The sequence below is a fragment of the Macaca mulatta genome, chromosome 7 (genome assembly GCF_049350105.2).
Source record: "Macaca mulatta isolate MMU2019108-1 chromosome 7, T2T-MMU8v2.0, whole genome shotgun sequence".
Classification (NCBI taxonomy): Eukaryota; Metazoa; Chordata; class Mammalia; order Primates; family Cercopithecidae; genus Macaca; species Macaca mulatta.
This window is the reverse complement of record NC_133412.1, coordinates 122,818,766-122,836,672: the sequence shown is the minus strand read 5'-3', so window position 1 is coordinate 122,836,672 and position 17,907 is coordinate 122,818,766. Positions and strand designations below refer to the sequence as shown.

Genomic DNA, 17,907 nt, shown 5'->3' with positions numbered 1-17,907 from the left:
AATGAAAAGCTGGGAAAAGGTATGGGTTATAAGAGGGCAATTTCTGCCTTTTGTATATGAATTTAAGTTGACTAAGATACATGGGAATGACTGAATAAGAGAATGCAAAGGGCTAGGGTGTCTAGGAGTAACATGGTTTGCACATAATCCCAATAACTGACGATTATAGCTGCATTTGTTGATTGTAAAAATCATGTATACAAGTTTATTTTTAAATACATCACCATCACTTTTTACTTTTTTGGAGACAGGGTCTTGCTCTGTTGCCCAGACTTGAGTGCAGTGGCTTACTCTACTCACTGTAGCTTTGACCTCCCAGGCTCAAGCTATCCTCTCACCTCAGCCTTCCTAGTAGCTGGGACTGCAGGCACGCAGCACCATGCTCGGCTAATTTTTGTATTTTTTATAGAGAGGGAGTTTTGCCATGTGGCTCAGGCTGATCTCAAATTCCTGGGCTCAAAGGATCCACCCATTTCAGCCCAAAGTGTTGGGATTACAGGCGTGAACCACCTCACCTGGCCTCCCATCACTTTTTAAAGAACGTTTTAATGCAGCTGTTTTGTAATATTTATGGACAATCCCTCACCAACCTACAAGTTTAGAAAATCCTAAAATATTTTACTTAGAGAATTCTTGGTTTTAAAGACCAAAAGTGAATTAACTAGAAGACAGTAGCCTGGGCTTAAAATCTGATCTGGGTTCATAGTACTTCCTTCGTAGGATGATTTGTAAAGAATAAATGCTTATAAAACACCTGGAATGGCTGGGTGCAGTGGGTCATGCCTGTAACCCCAGCACTTTGTGAGGCCGAGGTGGGCGGATCACTTGAGGTCAGGAGTTCGAGACCAGCCTGACCAACATGGTGAAAACTCTACTAAACATACAAAAATTAGATGGCCAGGCGCGGTGGCTTATGCCTGTAACCCCAGCACTTTGGGAGGCCAAGGAGGGTGGATCACGAGGTCAGGAGTTCGAGACCGGCCTGGTCAACATAGTGAAACCCTGTCTCTACTAAAAATGCAAAAATTAGCCAGGCGTGGTGGCACATGCCTGTAATCCCAGCTACTTGGGAGGCTGAGGCAGGAGAATCACTTGAACTCGGGAGGCAGAGCGGAGGTTGCAGTAAGCCGAGACCATGCCATCACACTCCAGTCTGGGTGAGAGCAAGACTCTATCTCAAAAAACAAAAACAAAAAGAAATTGCATCTACTCAAATATCTGAACTTTCAAAAAAGAAAAAAAAATGCCTCAAATAAACATTTTAGGGAGACAAAGGCAGTTAATTATTTTGTAAGAAATAATCGTACAGAGACCCTGCTAACAAGCCCAAAACAGCAATTATGTTAACACTGGAGAGGGCTTTTCTCCAGTAACTTTTATTCTTTCTTTTGTTCACAAAAACCAGTCTGAGGTTATTGCAATGTTCTGGTGGAGAGGCTGACTTGAGGTAGGTCAGTGGGAATGAACAGAATGAAAAAGTTAATACTGGTTCTATTTTCCATGATAGGTCAGTGGGAATGAACAGAATGAAAAAGTTAATACTGGTTTTATTTTCCATGAGTCTTTCAAGTTGGTTATTTTTCCATTCCTCATGCTAGTTCACGTCATCTTTTTTTGAGACAGGGTCTCCATCTGTCACCCAGGTTGGAGTGCAGTGGCATGATCTTGGCTTACTGCAATCTCCCAGGCTCAAGTGATCCTCCTACTTCAGCCTCCAGAGTAGCTGGGACTACAGGCGTACGCCACAATGCTCAGTTAAGTTTTGTATTTTTTGTAGAGATAGGATTTTGTCTTGGTGCCCAGGCTGGTCTCGAATTCCTGGGCTCGAGCAATCTGCCCGCCTCGACCTCCTGAAGTGTTGGGATTACAGGAGTGAGGCACTGCACCGGGCCCAAATCACCATTTAGCTGGTATATTGCCACTCCTTTTAAAATTAAAAACATTAAACATTTTGTCATTTAATATGACAAAAATAATATATTATTTTATTTTTATTTTTTGAGACAGAGTCTCGCTTAGTCGCCCAGGCTGGAGTGCAATGGCACGATCTCGGCTCACTGCAAGCTCCGCCTCCCGGGTTCACGCCATTCTCCTGCCTCAGCCTCCCGAGTAGCTGGGACTACAGGCGCCCGCCGCCTCGCCCGGCTAATTTTTTGCATTTTTAGTCGAGACGGGGTTTCACCGTGTTAGCCAGGATGGTCTCGATCTCCTGACCTCGTGATCCGCCCGCCTCGGCCTCCCAAAGTGCTGGGATTACAGGCGTGAGCGACAAAAATAATATATTAAACATTTTGTCATTAATATATTTTTGTCATCTTATGTGACAAAAATAATTTAAAAACCCACCCTAATAATACAAAATGTAATCAGCAAAACGTAGCAATTTTTCGCCGGGCGCGGTGGCTCACACCTGCAATCCCAGCACTTTGGGAGGCCGAGGCAGGTGGATCACGAGGTCAGGAGTTCGAGACCAGCCTGGCCATCATAGTGAAACCCTGTCTCCACTAAAAATACAAAAAAATTAGCTGAGTGTGGTGGCATACGCCTGTAGTCCCAGCTAATCGGGAGGCTGAGGCAGCAGAATCGCTTGAACCTGGGAGGCGGAGGTTGCAATGGGCCGAGACCATGCCACTGCACTCCAGCCTGGGTGACAGAGTGAGACTCTGTCTCAAAAAAAAAAAGTAGCAATTTTCTGTTCCCGTTCCCATCCCACCCAATCCCAATGCACGGTGGCTCAAGCCTGTAATCCCAGCACTCTGGGATGCTCAGATGGGTGGATCATTTGAGGTCAGGAGTTCGAAACCAGCCTGGCCAACATGGTGAAACACCGTCTCTACTGAAAAATACAAAAAATTAGCCGGGTATGGTGGCGTGCACCTGCAACCCCAGCTATGCAGGAGGCTGAGGCAGAGGCTGCAGTAAGCCGAGATTGCGCCACTGCACTCCATCCTGGGAGACAGAGACTCCATCTCAGAAAAACAAAAACAAAAAAAGAAATCACAACAATTACTATGGGAACATTTTTAAAAATTATGAAAGCTGAAGTCTTTCCCGAAACAATTCCTATGTTTTGCTTGGTAAATGTAAATTCCACATGTAGAATAATGTATCTGAAACACACAAAAAGTGGCATGCTTAAAAACTTACATATAATTTCATAATAAACAAGTTTTCACTATAATTTAGGACATATTAGCCCTCCAACAGATATTTTCTGCACACAGAAACTCAGATGTGTTTAACTGAAATGCAAGAAGAAAGTTGGTAAAATTCTTATCAACAGAGTAACTGGGATCAATATCTGTTTAACATTAAAAGAAAACTCCACAACCCATCTTGGAAACTTTAGGCTGAAATAAACACAAGTACAATAAACTAAAAAAAAGTTAACCCCACAGTGAAATTAAAATTGGTTTTAATAAAAGTTTTGGAGTCAAATGAGTAACTATACACATTCCTCCTCTCCAGCAACTATACAGAAATCTTCCCTTACTCCAATTTGACGTCGCAAAATCATACTTGCATCCCAAACTGATCTGTTATTGAAATTTCTTTTTCTGGTCTCTCCCATTACTTTAACATATCAGAGGAATTTACATAACAGCCTAGAGAACAGAAATAAGAGACAATAGGTGCTTCAGTACCACCCATATTATCTACTAAGACCACAGTGTGGGCAACAGAATGCAGATTCATGGTAGTAGTTCCCTGAATGAAAGAGTTCAGACAGAATCTTCCACAAACACAGGTTTTTGCGGTATCCAAATCTTGGCAGAGATGGAATGGAATGATATGAGAGCCATATGGAATCCTATTGGAAAGAATGATAAAAATATTTTATAACATGTTACTAGATTCAGGACATGAATTATTAGGACATGGAATTGTAACAATGAAAAATAAAATTACTTTATTAAGTGATTAGTATATTTAAAATATACTAAAATACAGCATATGATGTATTGTAAACTTCAGATATGACACCATAAAATATCTTCCAGCACAACCACTTAATAGCATAACTTCCTAAACAGAATGAAAAAGTCACCTGTCTTTTATATAGGCTCTTTCAGGGATCAACTGTTCAAAAGGGAAATTTAAACTCTGTAAGACAAATTTAAAATACATGTTACTTGGGACATGAGTTTTACTTTAGTGGCTGGGCAAGTAAGGCTAACCTTACCTTGCTTAAGGCATTTCACTCTCACACTTAAAACCCTTCAATGGTGCCCAAGTCAAACTTTTTATTTTTATTTTTTGAGACATAGTCTCGCTTTGACACCCAGGCTAGAGTACAGTGGCGTGCCATCTCACTACAACCTCTGCCTCCTGGGTTCAAGCAATTCTTTTGCCTCAGCCTCCCAAGTAGCTAGGATTACAGGCGCCTACCATCACGCCCAGCTAATTTTTTTTTGTATTGTATTTTTAGTAGAGACAAGGTTTTACCATGATAGCCAGGCTGGTCTCAAACTCCCGACCTCAAGTGATCCGCCAGCCTCAGCCTCCAAAAGTGCTAGGATTACAAGTGTGAGCTACCGCACCTGGCCTAAACTTTTTTTTTTGACATGGAGTCTCGTTTTGTTGCCCAGACTGGAGTGCAGTGGTGCAATCCCAGCTCACTGCAACCTCCACCTCGAGGGTTCAAGTGATTCTCCTGCCTCAGCCTCCCAAGTAGCTGGGATTACAGGCACACACCATCATTCCCAGCTAATTTTTGCATTTTTAGTAGAGACGGCGGTTAACCATGTTGGCCAGGCTGGTCTTGAACTCCTGACCTCAAGTGATTTCGCCCACCTCGGCCTCCCAAAGTGCTGAGATTACAGGCAAGAGCCACTGCGCTGGGCCTCGAAGTTTTTAAATCACCCACAAGACACTAAAAGACAGTCTTGAGATTGCCTGCTCACTGCCCAAATGTCCCCGCTACACACAACCATGCCCCAGCCACTTTGCCTCCCACACATTGTCTTGCTCTTTGTTGTTTCTCTAGTATCTAGCTTAGGCTGGCACATAATAGGTGCTCAGATATTTTTCAACAAACAAGCAAGCCTAGCCTTATAACTTAAAATGAGAGTTTAAAACCCTATCAGAAAAGTCTGAAAAGATACACATTTCAAATAAAAACAGCGATTACCTTTGGTAGGGGATCTAGGATGGCCCTATTTGCAATTTTTAAATTTTTCATAAAAAACTGTATTAATCTGTTGCTTGTGTAAGTAACCATTTTTTAAAAAAACTCTGCCAGGGAATGTCTCTCACATGTTTATGTTAATCTCTTTCAGGATAGATGGTTCTAGTCTGAGGAAACAGATAATAGTTAAAAACTGTATTTTCTATCTGGCATAACTTAAATTCCCACATATTTTCCTAATAGATCATAACTGTATGCTTGTAACCAGTAGTTAGAGCCATTTATCAACAGCTAGATAATAGATATTGGTGTCACAGCTTTAAATCTATATACTTTTTAAAACAAGGGAGCTTAAAACATGCAAAATTATACTTCAGCAAAGGTTTGGTCGTCTTACAAGAAAGCTATATTAATAGGGGTAAGATTTAAAAAGCAATATAAATGCTATAATGCGAAATCATTCAGCACTAATAAATTACTATTCTGCCAAATTTTGCCTTGCCAATTATACTATATTTTGATCTTTTTTTTCCTTCCAAATTTGTACTTTTTCGTGTTGGACTTTAGCATGTTTTTACCTGATCATTTAGCCAACTTGTTAGTCTTTTCAAATCAAAACTATAACATTTCTCATTTGGACATAATTTTCAAATTTGAATAAATACAATTCCTTTTTTTTTTTTTTTTAGATGCAGTCTCGCTCTGTAGCCCAGGCTGGAGTGCAGGGGTACAATCTCGGCTCACTACAACCTCCACCTCCTGGGTTCAAGCAATTCTCCTGCCTCAGCCTCCCCAGTAGCTGAGATTACAGGTGCCTGCCATGACACCTGGCTAATTTTTATATTTTTAGTGGAGACAGGATTTCACCATATTAGTCCCGCTGGTCTCAAACTCCTGGCCTCAAGTGATCCACCCGCCTCGACCTCCCAAAGTGCTCAGATTATAGGCATGAGACACCACGCCCCGCCTTACAATTTCTTTTATGTATGGCTTAGAGAAACAATAGCCTCAGGTGCACCTCACTGCCAAAAGATACCATTTGGAGTTCCTTCAAATCAGTGGATTTACCCTGAATCATCAGTATCACTTCTGGTGATACCCTGAATCATCAGTATCACTTCTGGTGATTTTATTAATTGATTGATTGATTAAGATGGAGTCTCAATCTCCACTCCCAAGCTGGAGTGCAGTGGTGCCTTCTTGGCTCACTGCAACCTCTGCCTCCTGGATTCAAGTGATTCTCCCGCCTCAGCCTCCTGAGTAGCTGGGATTACAGGTACACGCCACCACGCCTGGCTGATTTTTGTATTTTTAGTAGAGACAAGGTTTCACCATGTTGGTTAGGCTAGTCTCGAACTCCTGACCTCGTGATCCACCTGCCTTGGCCTCCCAAAATGTTGGGATTACAGGCGTGAGCCACTGCACCTGGCCTTCAGATGTTTTAAATGTTTCTCAGGTTATTCTAAATTTGAAGTAACGTCTGAGAACCATTGGTTTAGAATAAGCATTCTTACACTGGGGATGGCAAGGAGATGACTGGACTGAGTTTCAGTGGGAACCAGGCTCATTTTATGCAACATTCTGTGTACTCATGTGTACAGTTTTCTGGATCCTTAACTTTGGTCAGTTTTAACAGCCCCTTCCCCCTAAAAAAGTTAAGAATTTCTTATTTGAAATATGATCTTTCTACCATTTTATAGGCTCTCAGTAATACTTTGGTCCACATCTTAGCTTCCACACATGCATTCAAGAAGCCTAAACAGGCCGGGTGCGGTGGCTCACATCTGTAATCTCAGCACTTTGGGAGGCCGAGGCAGGTGGATCGCAAGGTCAGGAGTTCGAGACTAGCCTGGCCAACATAATGAAACCCCGCCTCTAATAAAAATACAAAAAATTAGCTGGCCATAGTGGTGGGTGCCTGTAATCCCAGCTACTTGGGAGGCTGGGGCAGGAGAACTGCTTGAACCTGGGAGGCAGAGGCTGCAGTGAGCTGAGATCATGCCATTGCACTCCAGCCCAGGCAACAGTGAGAGAGATCGTCTCAAAAAATAAAAAGCAGCCTGAACAATGGCAGGGCATGGTGGCTCACACCTGTAATCCTAGCACTTTGGGAGGCCGAGCCAGGTGGATTGCTTGAGGCCAAGAGTCCAAAACCAGCCTGGCCAACATGGTGAAACCCCATCTCTACTAAAAATACAAAAAATTAGCCGACCATGGTGGTGGGTGCCTGTAATCCCAGCTACTTGGGAGGCTGAGGCGGGAGAATCACTTGAACCCAGGAGGCACTCAAGCTTGGGCACTGCACCGCAGCTTGGGCAACAAGAGCGAAACTCTATCTCAAAAAAAAAAAAAAAAAAAAAAAATACAGAAAGCCTGAACAAAATGAATCTGGCGCTCAGGGTGTCATGAAACCAAATGCAGTTAGTGTTGTTTAAAGACAAAGAGAAGAGAACCAACAGCTACTGAATCCTACTATATGCCAAATGCTTTGGCATTACATTATCTCATTTATTGTCACAACTCTGTCAGGTGGGTATTATTGTTCCTGTTTCACAGCTGAGAAAATGGAATCAAAGAGGTTAAATAGGTCGGGCGTGGTGGCTCACGCCTGTAATCCCAGCACTTTGAGAGGCTCACACCTGTAATTCCAGCATTTTGAGAGACCGAGGCAGGCAGATCACCTGAGGTCAGGAGTTGGAGACCAGCCTGGTCAACATGGTGAAGCTCCGTCTCTACTAAAAATACAAAAATCAGCTGTGCGTGGTGGCACACGCTTGTAATCCCAGCTACTAGAGAGGCTGAGGCAGGAAAATTGCTGGAACTCAGAAGGCAGAGGTTATAGTTGAGCCAAGATCATGCCAATGCACTCCAACCTGGGCGACAGAACAAGCCTCCATCTCAAAAATTAAAACAATAAGGCCGGGCGTGGTGACTCACACCTGTAATCCCAGCACTTTGGGAGGCCAAGGTGGGCAGATCACGAGATCAGGAGTTCAAGACCAGCCTGAACAACATAGTGAAACCCCGTCTCTACTAAAAATACAAAAGAAATTAGCCAGGTGTGGTGGTGGGTGCCTGTAATCTCAGCTACTTAAGAGGCTGAGGCAGGAGAATCGCTTGAACTCGGGAGGCAGAGGTTGCAGTGAGCCGAGATGGCGCCATTGCACTCCACCCTCGGTGACACAGTGAGACTCTGTCTCAAACAAATAAATACAATGAAAATACAAAAATGAGCCAGGCATGGTGGCGGGCACCTGTAATCCCAGCTACTCAGGAGGCTGAGGCAGGAGATTCGCTTGAATCCGGGAGGCAGAAGTTGCAGTGAGCTGAGATTGGACCACTGCACTCCAGCCTGGGCAACAGAGTGAGACCCTGTCTCAAAAAAAAAGAGGTTAAAGTCATACAAAGTGGTGAAGCCAGGAATCAAACCCAAGTCTGACTCCAAAGACCATACTTCATCACTGTGCCAACTCTCTAATTTTACAGTACATGAAAATCATCTGGAGGACTCACTAAAACACAGATAGCTGGACCCCACTCTCAGTTTCTGATTCAGTAGGTCTGGAATGTTAGAACTTGCATCTCTAAGAAGTTCCTAGGTGATACAGATCCTGCTGGTCTGGGGAGCACACTTTGAGAAACAATGTCATTCATTCCTTTAACTACTTATTGAGTGCTTAATATATGCTAGGAGCAGGGGATACAGTTTAGATCCCAGGGAAATAGTGGAGAATAAAACAACATCCATGTGCTCGTGGATCTTACATTCTAGTGGGGAAAACTGACAGTAAACCAAAAAAAAAAAATGTTTAAAAATATATAATAGGCAATGAGTCCTATGACAAAAAAAAAAAAAAAAAAAAAAAAAAGCAATGTAAGGAGGTAAGAAATAAAATTTAGATAGAATGGACAGGTAAGACCTTTCTGGGATGACACTTGGGCAGAGAACGGAATGAAGTGAGGGAGTGAGCTACGAGACTTCCTGGAGAAAAATCGTTCTAAGTAGAGGTAAAGAACAGCAAGAAGACTATTACAGCAAAGGGTTAGACTGTGCATAGTATTGTAAGCAATGTTAGACTTTATTACTCTGAGTTTGATGAGAATATTAGAATGCTATCAAAGACATCACATTATGTGACTATTAAAATCTTACCTATTATATAATATGGTTCGTGCAGAAGATTCCAATAAAGTTAATGGTGCTTGCAGCTTTATTACTGGAAGGATTTTTGGTTGTTCAAAAGTATTTCCAAAAAGATCCAAGTATTCAAGGGATAAATTTCTAAATTCACTAGGCAAAAATGGAAGCTTATTTCGAGCTGCTGACAAAAAGCGAAGGTTTATTAGTTGTCCTATCTTGCAAGGAAATTGAATCAATTCATTATCGTCAAGTTTTAAATTTGTAAGTTCCTGGAGCTGGCAAAACTGCACAGGGAGTGCCTTGATTTTGTTCTTGCTGAGGTCCAAAGTCCGAAGTGACTTCTGGAGTGTAGACTGACACAAAGCTACACTAAATGACTCCAAGTGATTGTCATTCAGGTTAAGTTCTTGAAGGTGTATGAGGTCTCCAATTGTAGCTGGAAGCTTTTTTATATGGTTGTGACTCAAGTCTAATTTCCTAAGGTTTTTTAAGCAAAGCATACGCATATCAACTCGGACAAGCCCACAGTAAGAAGTCTGAAGATGTTCCAAGGAATATGGAAAGTTCTTACTTAGAGGATAGTCTTTTTTGGATGTGATAACCATTTTAGTTTTAAAGTTTTCAAATTCTGAAGTCTTCACTGGTGTGAGTGTTGAAACTGGTATATCAACCTTACAGCCTCTATGAGCCAGTCTCACAGCTGAAAGGAAACCTTTTAAACTGCTGGAATTGGCCTGAATAAATAAAAGTTGTAGAATTATAAATTCCACTGGAGATAATGCATACATGCTAGTTCTTCCCATAACAAATTCTATAGCATTTCTTATGAATATGATACAATGATTTATTGAAATTGGCTGTAAAACTTTTCTTAGTACTTTGACTAAATTTCAAGTTTAAAAGTTTTTGAAAAAAAATTACATGGAGGGACACATTCTAAATAAAACTGTTCAAAGGGAAATCATGCCAACACTTTGGGAGGCTGAGGTGGGACGATCACCTAAGCCTAGGAAGTAGAGGCTGCAGTAAGCATGATAGTATCACTGCCCTCTTGCCTGAGCAACAGAGTAAGACTGTCTCAAAAAACAAAAATTAACAAAAATAAAGGGAAATCATAAGAGTATAAAATAAGACAGGAAAGGATTGAATATTCCACTTAAGATTTGAGTTTAGGTGGGGTGCAGTGGCTCACACCTGTAATCTCAGCACTTTGGGAGGCCGAGGCAGGTGGATCAATTGAGGTCAGGAATTTGAGACCAGCCTGGCCAACATGGTGAAGCCCTGATTTTACTAAAACTACAAAAATTAGCTGGGTGTGGTGGCGCGTGCCTGTAATCCCAGCTACTTCGGAGGCTGAGGAAGGAGAATCGCTTGAACCCAGGAGGTGGAGGTTGCACTGAGTCAAGATCATGCCACTGCACTCCAGGCTGGGCAACAGAGCAAGACTCCATCTGAAAAATTAAAAAAAAAAAAAAAATTGAATTTAAGGCCAGGTGTAGTGACTCAACGCCTATAATCCCAAAACATTGGGAGGCCGAGGCAGGTAGATTACTTGAGGTCAGGAGTTTGAGACCAGCCTGGCCAACATGGTGAAACCCCTTCTCTACTAATATATAAAAATTAGCCAGGCAATGTGGCGCACGCCTGTAATCCCAGCTACTCAGGAAGCTGAAGCACGAGAATGCTTGAACCTGGGAGACAGAGATTGCAGTGAGCCGAGATCACACCACTGCACTCCAGCCTGGGTGACACAAGTGAAACTCCATTTCAAAACAAAAACAAACAAACAAAAAGGCTGGGAGTGGTGGCTCACGCCTGTAATCCCAGCACTTTGGGAGGCTGAGGTGGGTGGATCACCTAAGGTTAGGAGTTCAAGACCAGCCTGGCCAACATGGTGAAACCCCGTCTCTACTAAAAATATAAAAATTAGCGGGGCATGGTGGCAGGCACCTGTAATCCCAGCTGCTCGGTAGGCTGAGGCAGAAGAGTTGCTTGAAACTGGGAGGCAGAGGTTGCAGTAAGCCATGATCATACTACTGCACGGCAGCCTGGGCAACAGAGCAAGACTCCATATCAAAAAAAAAAAAAAAAAAAGCTAATTTTTGTTGGAATATGGAAGCCATGTAGAGCAAAAGATTGGAAATATAATATGAGGACAGATTGTAAATGAGCTCAGATGCCAGCATAAAGTGGAAGGATTTTAAGCATGAAAGTTACATGACAAGAGCTAAATACTATTTTGGTAGCACTGTACACAATGAAGCAGGGTAGGGAAAAAGTCTGGAGAAGACCTGGGTCAACTAGGTACTATAAAGCATACTGGCTCACAGACTTGGGAGTCACCCACATAACAGCTGAGCTATCAAACGGAAGGCAGGTATGACAGAAAACAGCAGAGGGCTGAAATAAAGCCTTTATTCTGGGTATAGAAAAAAACATTGCTGGAAGCAGGAGACAAAGAAGTGACTAAGAAAACTGAAGGTAACCCATAGTGCCCTATCATAGATACCAAGAAAAGAGTTTTATTAAGAAAAGGGTAATTATCATTGTCAAATTCTACAGAGTGCAAAAATAATGAGAAATGATACTGTGACAGACAAGTGAAAAGATCATTGATCTCTGAGGCAGTGTTTTCAGTAAACCAGTAAAAGTAAAGGTCAAAAGATAAAAAGTGGAGACAATGAATTCAGCCTTGTCTTTCTAGAAATTTGTTTGTTTAAATCAGTCAGATCTCAGCTTGTTTTTAGATAGAAAGGAGGAATTAGTGAAAGAATAAGCTGCAAGTCAAGAAAAAAATGAAAAATCACAAGGAGGATCAATGGACAAAATGATCCCATTCAATCTAAACTCCTTAGTTATCAAACTTTTAATGTTGCAAAGCACTTTGCTTGGAGTTAAGAATAATGCACAGTTGGGCCAGATGTGGTGGATCATGCCTGTAATGTCACCACTTTGGGAGGCCACCATGGGCAGATTGCTTGAGCCCAGAAGTTTGAGACCAGCCTGTGCAACAAGCTGAAACCCTGTCTCTACCAACACAAAAAAAATTAGCCGGGCATGGTGTTGTGCCCCTATAGTCCCAGTTACTTGGGAGGCTGAGAAGGATGGATCACCTGAGCCTGGAAGGTCGAGGCTACAGTGAGCTGTGATGGTGTCACTGCACTCCAGCCTAAGTGACAGAGTGAGACCCTATCTCACACACACACACACACACACACACAAAAAAAAAGTAAGGTTGAATGTGACATTGTTTCCACCCACCTGGAAGGGAAAGAGGAAAAGGTGAGAGAGGGCAGAAAAACCCCACCAGTTTTAAAATTCTAAAGATCTATATATTTTTGTTTGAGAAAGGGTCTTGCTCTGTCACCCATGCTAGAGTACAGTGGCACAATCATAATTCACTGAAGCCTTGAACTTTTTTTTGAGACAGGGTCTTCCTCTATCAACCAGGATGGAGTGCAGTGACTGCAATCACAGTTCACTGCAGCCTTGACCTTCCAGGTTCAGGTGACCCTCCACCTTAGCCACCCAAGTAGCTGAGATTACAGGTGTACAACTACCGTGCCTAATTTTTTTGTAGAGATGGGGTTTCACCATGTCACCCAGGCTGATCTTGAACACTTGGATTCAAGCAATCCATCCACCTAGGGCTCCCAAAGTGCTGGGATCATATACGTGAGCCACCCCGTCTGGCCTCCAGCTTCTAACTTGTGGGATTAAGTGATCCTCCTGCCTCGGCCTCCCAGGTGTGAGCCACTGCACCCAACCAGTTTATGGTATTTTTGTTTTGTTTTGTTTGAGACAGGGTCTGACTCTGTCGCCCAGGTTGGAGTGCAGTGGTGCAATCTTGGCACACTGTAACCTGTGCCTCCAAGGGTCAAGTGATCCTCCCACCTCTGGCTCCCAAGTAGCTGGGACTACAGATACGAAAACCACACCTGGCTTTTCTTTTTTTGTGTGTGGAAATAGGGTTTCATCATGTTGCCCAGGCTGGACTTGAACTCCTGAGGTCAAGTGATCCACCAGTCTTGGCCTTCCAAAGTGCTGGGATTAGAGGTGTGAGCTATGGCACCCAGCCTCGGTTTATGTTTTCATAAGAATGACTGGGCCGGGCGCGGTGGCTCAAGCCTGGCCTCCCAGCACTTTGGGAGGCCGAGACGGGCGGATCACGAGGTCAGGAGATCGAGACCATCCTGGCTAACACGGTGAAACCCTGTCTCTACTAAAAAATGCAAAAAAAACTAGCCAGGCGCGGTGGCAGGCGCCTGTAGTCCCAGCTACTCGGGAGGCTGAGGCAGGAGAATGGCGTAAACCCGGGAGGCGGAGCTTGCAGTGAGCTGAGATCCCGCCACTGCACTCCAGCCTGGGCGAGACTCCGTCTCAAAAAAAAAAAAAAAGAATGACTACAGTCTGGGCGCGGTGGCTCACGCCTATAATCCCAGCACTTTGGGCGGCTGAGGTGGGCGGATCACGAGGTCAGGAGTTTGAAACCAGCTGGGCCAACATGGTGAAACCCATCTCTACTAAAGATACAAAAAGTTAGCTGGGCATAGTGGCACGTGCCTGTAATCCCAGCTACTCAGAGGCTGGGGCAGGAGAATCGCTTGAACCCAGGAGGCGAAGGTTGCAGTGAGCTGAGATCGCACCATTGCACTCCAGCCTGGGTGACAGGGAGAGACAGTCTCTCTGTCTCAAACAACAACAACAACAAAAAGTGATTACAGTAGGGGCCAGGCATGGTGGCTCACACTTGTAATCCCAGCCCTTTGGGAGGCTGAGGCAGGTGGACCGCCTGAGCTCAGTTCAAGATCAGCCTGGGCAATGTAGTGAAACCCCATCTCTACTAAAAATACAAAAATTCACCAGGAGTGGTGGCACCCAGCTGTGGGTTGCAGTGAGCCAAGCTCTTCCCACTGCACTCCAACCTGGGTGACAGAGTGAGACTCCATCTCAAAAAAAAAAAAAAAAAAAGTAAAAAGAATGATTACAGTAAATAAAATACAAGATAGTTCTAATTGAATTTTTTCCTCTTTTATTACACCAAACTTAAGGTTTGTAACCTGTGGTTTAGCTGGCAAAATGTAGACCTGTGCAGTTGTCTTATGGAGTTCCAGTCTAAGAATACCCTAGGGCTCCATCTTCAGCACAGAAGCAAACTCAGTTTTCTTCCCATCCTGGGAATCTTACTGAGGCAGACTTTGCCCTTTTAGAAGGCACACAAGCATATTTGGGAAGCTACCTCTTGTGCCACTGCCTCTTCAAACAAACCTGCAAGAGTCTGTCCCTGTTCAGCAAATGGAATATCAGAATGTGCAAACAGCCTTCTGTAAAGAAAATACATGCCAGGCCAGGCACAGTGGCTCACGCCTGTAATCCCAGCACTTTGGAAGGCTGAGGTGGGTGGATCGCCTGAGGTCAGAAGTTCAAAACCAGCCTGGTCAACATGGTGAAACCCTGTCTCTACTAAAGATACAAAAAAAAAAAAAAAAAAAAAAAAAAATCAGCCAGGCATGGTGGCAGATGTCTGTAATCCCAGCTATTCAGGAGGCTGAGGCAGGAGAATCACTTGAACCCAGGAGGAGGCAGAGGTTGCAGTGAGCCAAAATCGTGCCACTGCACTCCAGCCTGGGAAGCAAGAGCGAAACTCCGTCTCAAAAAAAAAAAAAAAAGAAAAAAAAAGAAAAAGAAGGAAAGAAAATACATGCCAGGCCGAGCATCGTGGCTCATGCTTGTAATTCCAACACTTTGGAAGGCTGAGGCAGGAGGATCGCTTGAGGCCAGAAGTTTGAGGGCAGCCTGGGCAACATCATATCAAGACTCTGTCTCTACAAAAAGTTATTTTAAAAAATTAGCCGGGAGTGGTGAGGTACATCTGTAGTCCCAGATATTTAGGAGGCTCGCTTGAGCCTAGGTGTTCGAGGCTGCAGTGAGCTATGACTGTGCCAATGTATTTCAGCTTGGGTGACAGAACAAGATTCTGTTTCTAGAAAATACAGCCAAACATTAACCATTAATGTTTTTAATACCATACCTTACTTAGACAGATATCCACAGGAGGCTCCTTTAACCGAACAGTGGCCTTCCCCTCATCTACAAATTTGGTGAAGAATTGCTCAATGTTCTCCCTTAGCTGCATAAAACCAGTGGGAAAAAAGAACAAAATTAACTATTGTTACTCAGTAACATTTATTACAACTAGAATGTGCCAGTCACTTTGCCAGACTTTGGTTTGGCTTTTAGTCCTTGAGTCTGAGTGTTTTCATAGTTTTAAGTTTTAAAGCTTTTTATCACACCACTGCACTCCAGGCTGGGCAACAGAATGAGACTCCTTCTCAAAACAAACAAACAAACAAAAAACAGTTGTTTTGTTTTTTTTGAGATGGAGTCTCACTCTCGCCCAGGCTGGAGTGAAGTGGTGCCAATCTTGGCTCACTGCAACCTCCGCTTCCCAGGTTCAAGCAATTCTCCTGACTCAGCCTTCCTAGTAGCTCAGATTACAGGTGCATGCCACCATGCCCGGTTAATTTTTGTATTTTTAGTAGAAACAGGGTTTCATCATGTTGGCCAGGCTGGTCTAGAACTCTTGGCTTCAAGTGATCTGCCTGCCTGGGCCTCCCGAAGTGCTGGGATTACAGGCATGAGCCACAGCGCCTGGCCAAGTTTTAAAGTTTTTTTTTTTTTTTTTAAGCAGTTGGGAAGTTATACTCCCCATCTAGCTGGTAGTGGATGTTACTGCTCTGTCTGTCCAGTAACTCTCCTTTGAGAACAGGATCACCATGTTTTGAGAGAATGCTCCTGTTCTCCCATTCCAACTATGTAATTGTAGGCAGAGTTGCCAATAGTAGTTACTTGCCTTCATAACTTCAGTCCATTAGCCTGGGGTGGGCACACCTCCCAGTAGATTATATACAAACTCCATGAGAGCAGGAATCTTGTCTCCTTTGCTATTCTATCCTGAGTGCAAGAACGGTGACTGACACATAATGGATGCTGAAAAAAATTTTAATGACTATCATCTATATAAATGGAATATTTAAAATTTAAAAAAATTAATGATTGCTGTTGCATCTGCTTTAGATTTCAACAACTATTGAGTCACAACCCACTATGTACCAGGTACTCTAATAGGGTCTTGGGACATAGCAATGAATAAGACTGACTGGGTAACTACACTTAGAGTTGACAATCTAATGAGAGAGCGTTATTAAACAAGTACTTATAACAAATATCAAGACAAGGGAAGTGCAGGATGCTATGACCTCCTTTTTTAAGCTAAGGAAAATACTGTGGGAGAAAGAATTCACTGAACAGAAGTGCAGTTATTTTACTGTTCCCCAATTGGACAGCGGCTTCATTTGCAGTTGTTTCACGCAAAATTTCAGAAGCTTGAAACAGGCGGGATTGCCATCCACTACTAAATAGCAACACTGTAAATTCAAAGTCGTAAAAGTGGGGAGGAAAAATATCGAAAAGGTGCACTCTCAAAAGCTTTCTTCTTTCGGGTCCGTAGGAAGACGCACAGGACCCTGGGGTCCGGTTGGTAGTAGGTCTCAGGGCTGGGAGTTCAGGAACCCCCAAGGCGGGCTCTCGCCTCGGGAGCAGGCGAGCGCATGAGGACCTAGGGCGGCCCGCGTCTCGGCTTCCGAGAAGAACGCGAGGCTGACAGGGCCTGCCCACTTCACGCACCTCATAGCGGGTCCCGCGCTTGTCCTTCAGGGTGGAGATGAGCAGGAAGGCTCGGGCCGACGGCTGACTCCTGGAAGTCTGCTGACAGAGGCTCAACACGGCTCGGACGCCCTTGCCCCGGTTCCTAAGCCCCAAGGCGGGCAAGTGCCGGCTGATCACCTCCACCTCACAGTGTAGCTTCATCTCGCCCAGAGGCCACAACCAGGCCACCTGGCTTTGAAACTTCCTCCTTCCCGCCACCCAGCGCCGCCACCGGGGTCCTCGCGCACGCGGGCTGCCCGCGGATCCGCCTGCCTGTTGGACTTGTCCGCGACTGGGGCTGTCTTAATACGGTGGCTCTATGAAGCCCGCGGGAAACGGCTTCCCTTCTCCCTTCGCAGCGCCGGGTCCTCGCCGTGGCTGCGTACCGGGACTGACCACTTGAGATCCGGGCTCGCGCCCCCGGAAACCGGCAATCGGCGGGGGCGCAACGTCTTTTCCCCCGAGCGCGCAGCTGGCAGGGGTGGTTGTTTCTGTTTGGGGCGGATTCCGAGGGTTTCAGCTGTTGACGCTTTACGCGTTGCCGGCGCACGTTGGGCCGCTGTTTCCCAAGGGAAGGCAGGTGTGCGTCTGCGTTACGGGGAAAGGGATTTAGAACTGTCCGCGTGGCCCGCCAACCCAGCGAGGGCTCATTTCCCGGCGCGGACGGGCTTTTGGTGGTTTTGGTGGCTGCTCTCCGGAGGCAAACCTGGCACGTCGGAGGGGGGCTTTATATGGCTGTATTTGACTTGTTAATTCCTGCTGAACAAATAATTTTCCATGGCGAGTAGGGTGGATGGACTGTGACTGGCTTAACTGCACGTGAGACGTGGAAAGACCATCCAGACCGCACAAGGCCTTCGTACTCTTGATTTTCTTGATTGATTGAACTAGGGCGGGGCCTGGCTGGGGAGTGGGAAGCGCCTGGGGAGCA

The 17,907-nt window shown here is 44.4% G+C and overlaps 1 protein-coding gene across 2 annotated transcripts; it reads right to left on the bottom strand.

The window, feature by feature from the left end:
* Positions 1 to 3,127: 3,127 nt before the first annotated feature.
* On the bottom strand, positions 3,128 to 17,593 carry LRR1 (leucine rich repeat protein 1). 2 transcript variants are annotated; one of them, XM_001088975.5, is made up of 4 exons: positions 16,956 to 17,593; positions 15,301 to 15,399; positions 9,282 to 10,003; positions 3,128 to 3,811 (listed from the first exon to the last, which is right to left on the bottom strand). In XM_001088975.5, exons 1-4 carry the CDS (start codon positions 17,136 to 17,138, stop codon positions 3,571 to 3,573), a joined length of 1,245 nt encoding a protein of 414 aa, XP_001088975.2. In that variant the 5' UTR covers positions 17,139 to 17,593; the 3' UTR covers positions 3,128 to 3,570. The 2 variants fall into 2 exon arrangements, with proteins under 2 accessions (XP_001088975.2, XP_014999133.1); XM_015143647.3 differs by lacking the exon at positions 9,282 to 10,003 and having other exon boundaries at positions 3,399 to 3,811; positions 16,956 to 17,473.
* Between the last annotated feature and the right edge of the window lie 314 nt (positions 17,594 to 17,907).

Excerpts from the sequence above, each read along its gene's own strand:
- LRR1 (XM_001088975.5), bottom strand. The coding sequence starts at position 17,138 with ATGAAGCTACACTGTGAGGTGGAGGTGATCAGCCGGCACTTGCCCGCC. Across the intron at positions 15,400-16,955 it reads AGCGCGGGACCCGCTATGAG|CTAAGGGAGAACATTGAGCA; the intron begins GTGCGTGAAGTG and ends GGTTTTATGCAG. Across the intron at positions 10,004-15,300 it reads TGGATATCTGTCTAAGTAAG|GCCAATTCCAGCAGTTTAAA; the intron begins GTATGGTATTAA and ends TTATTTATTCAG.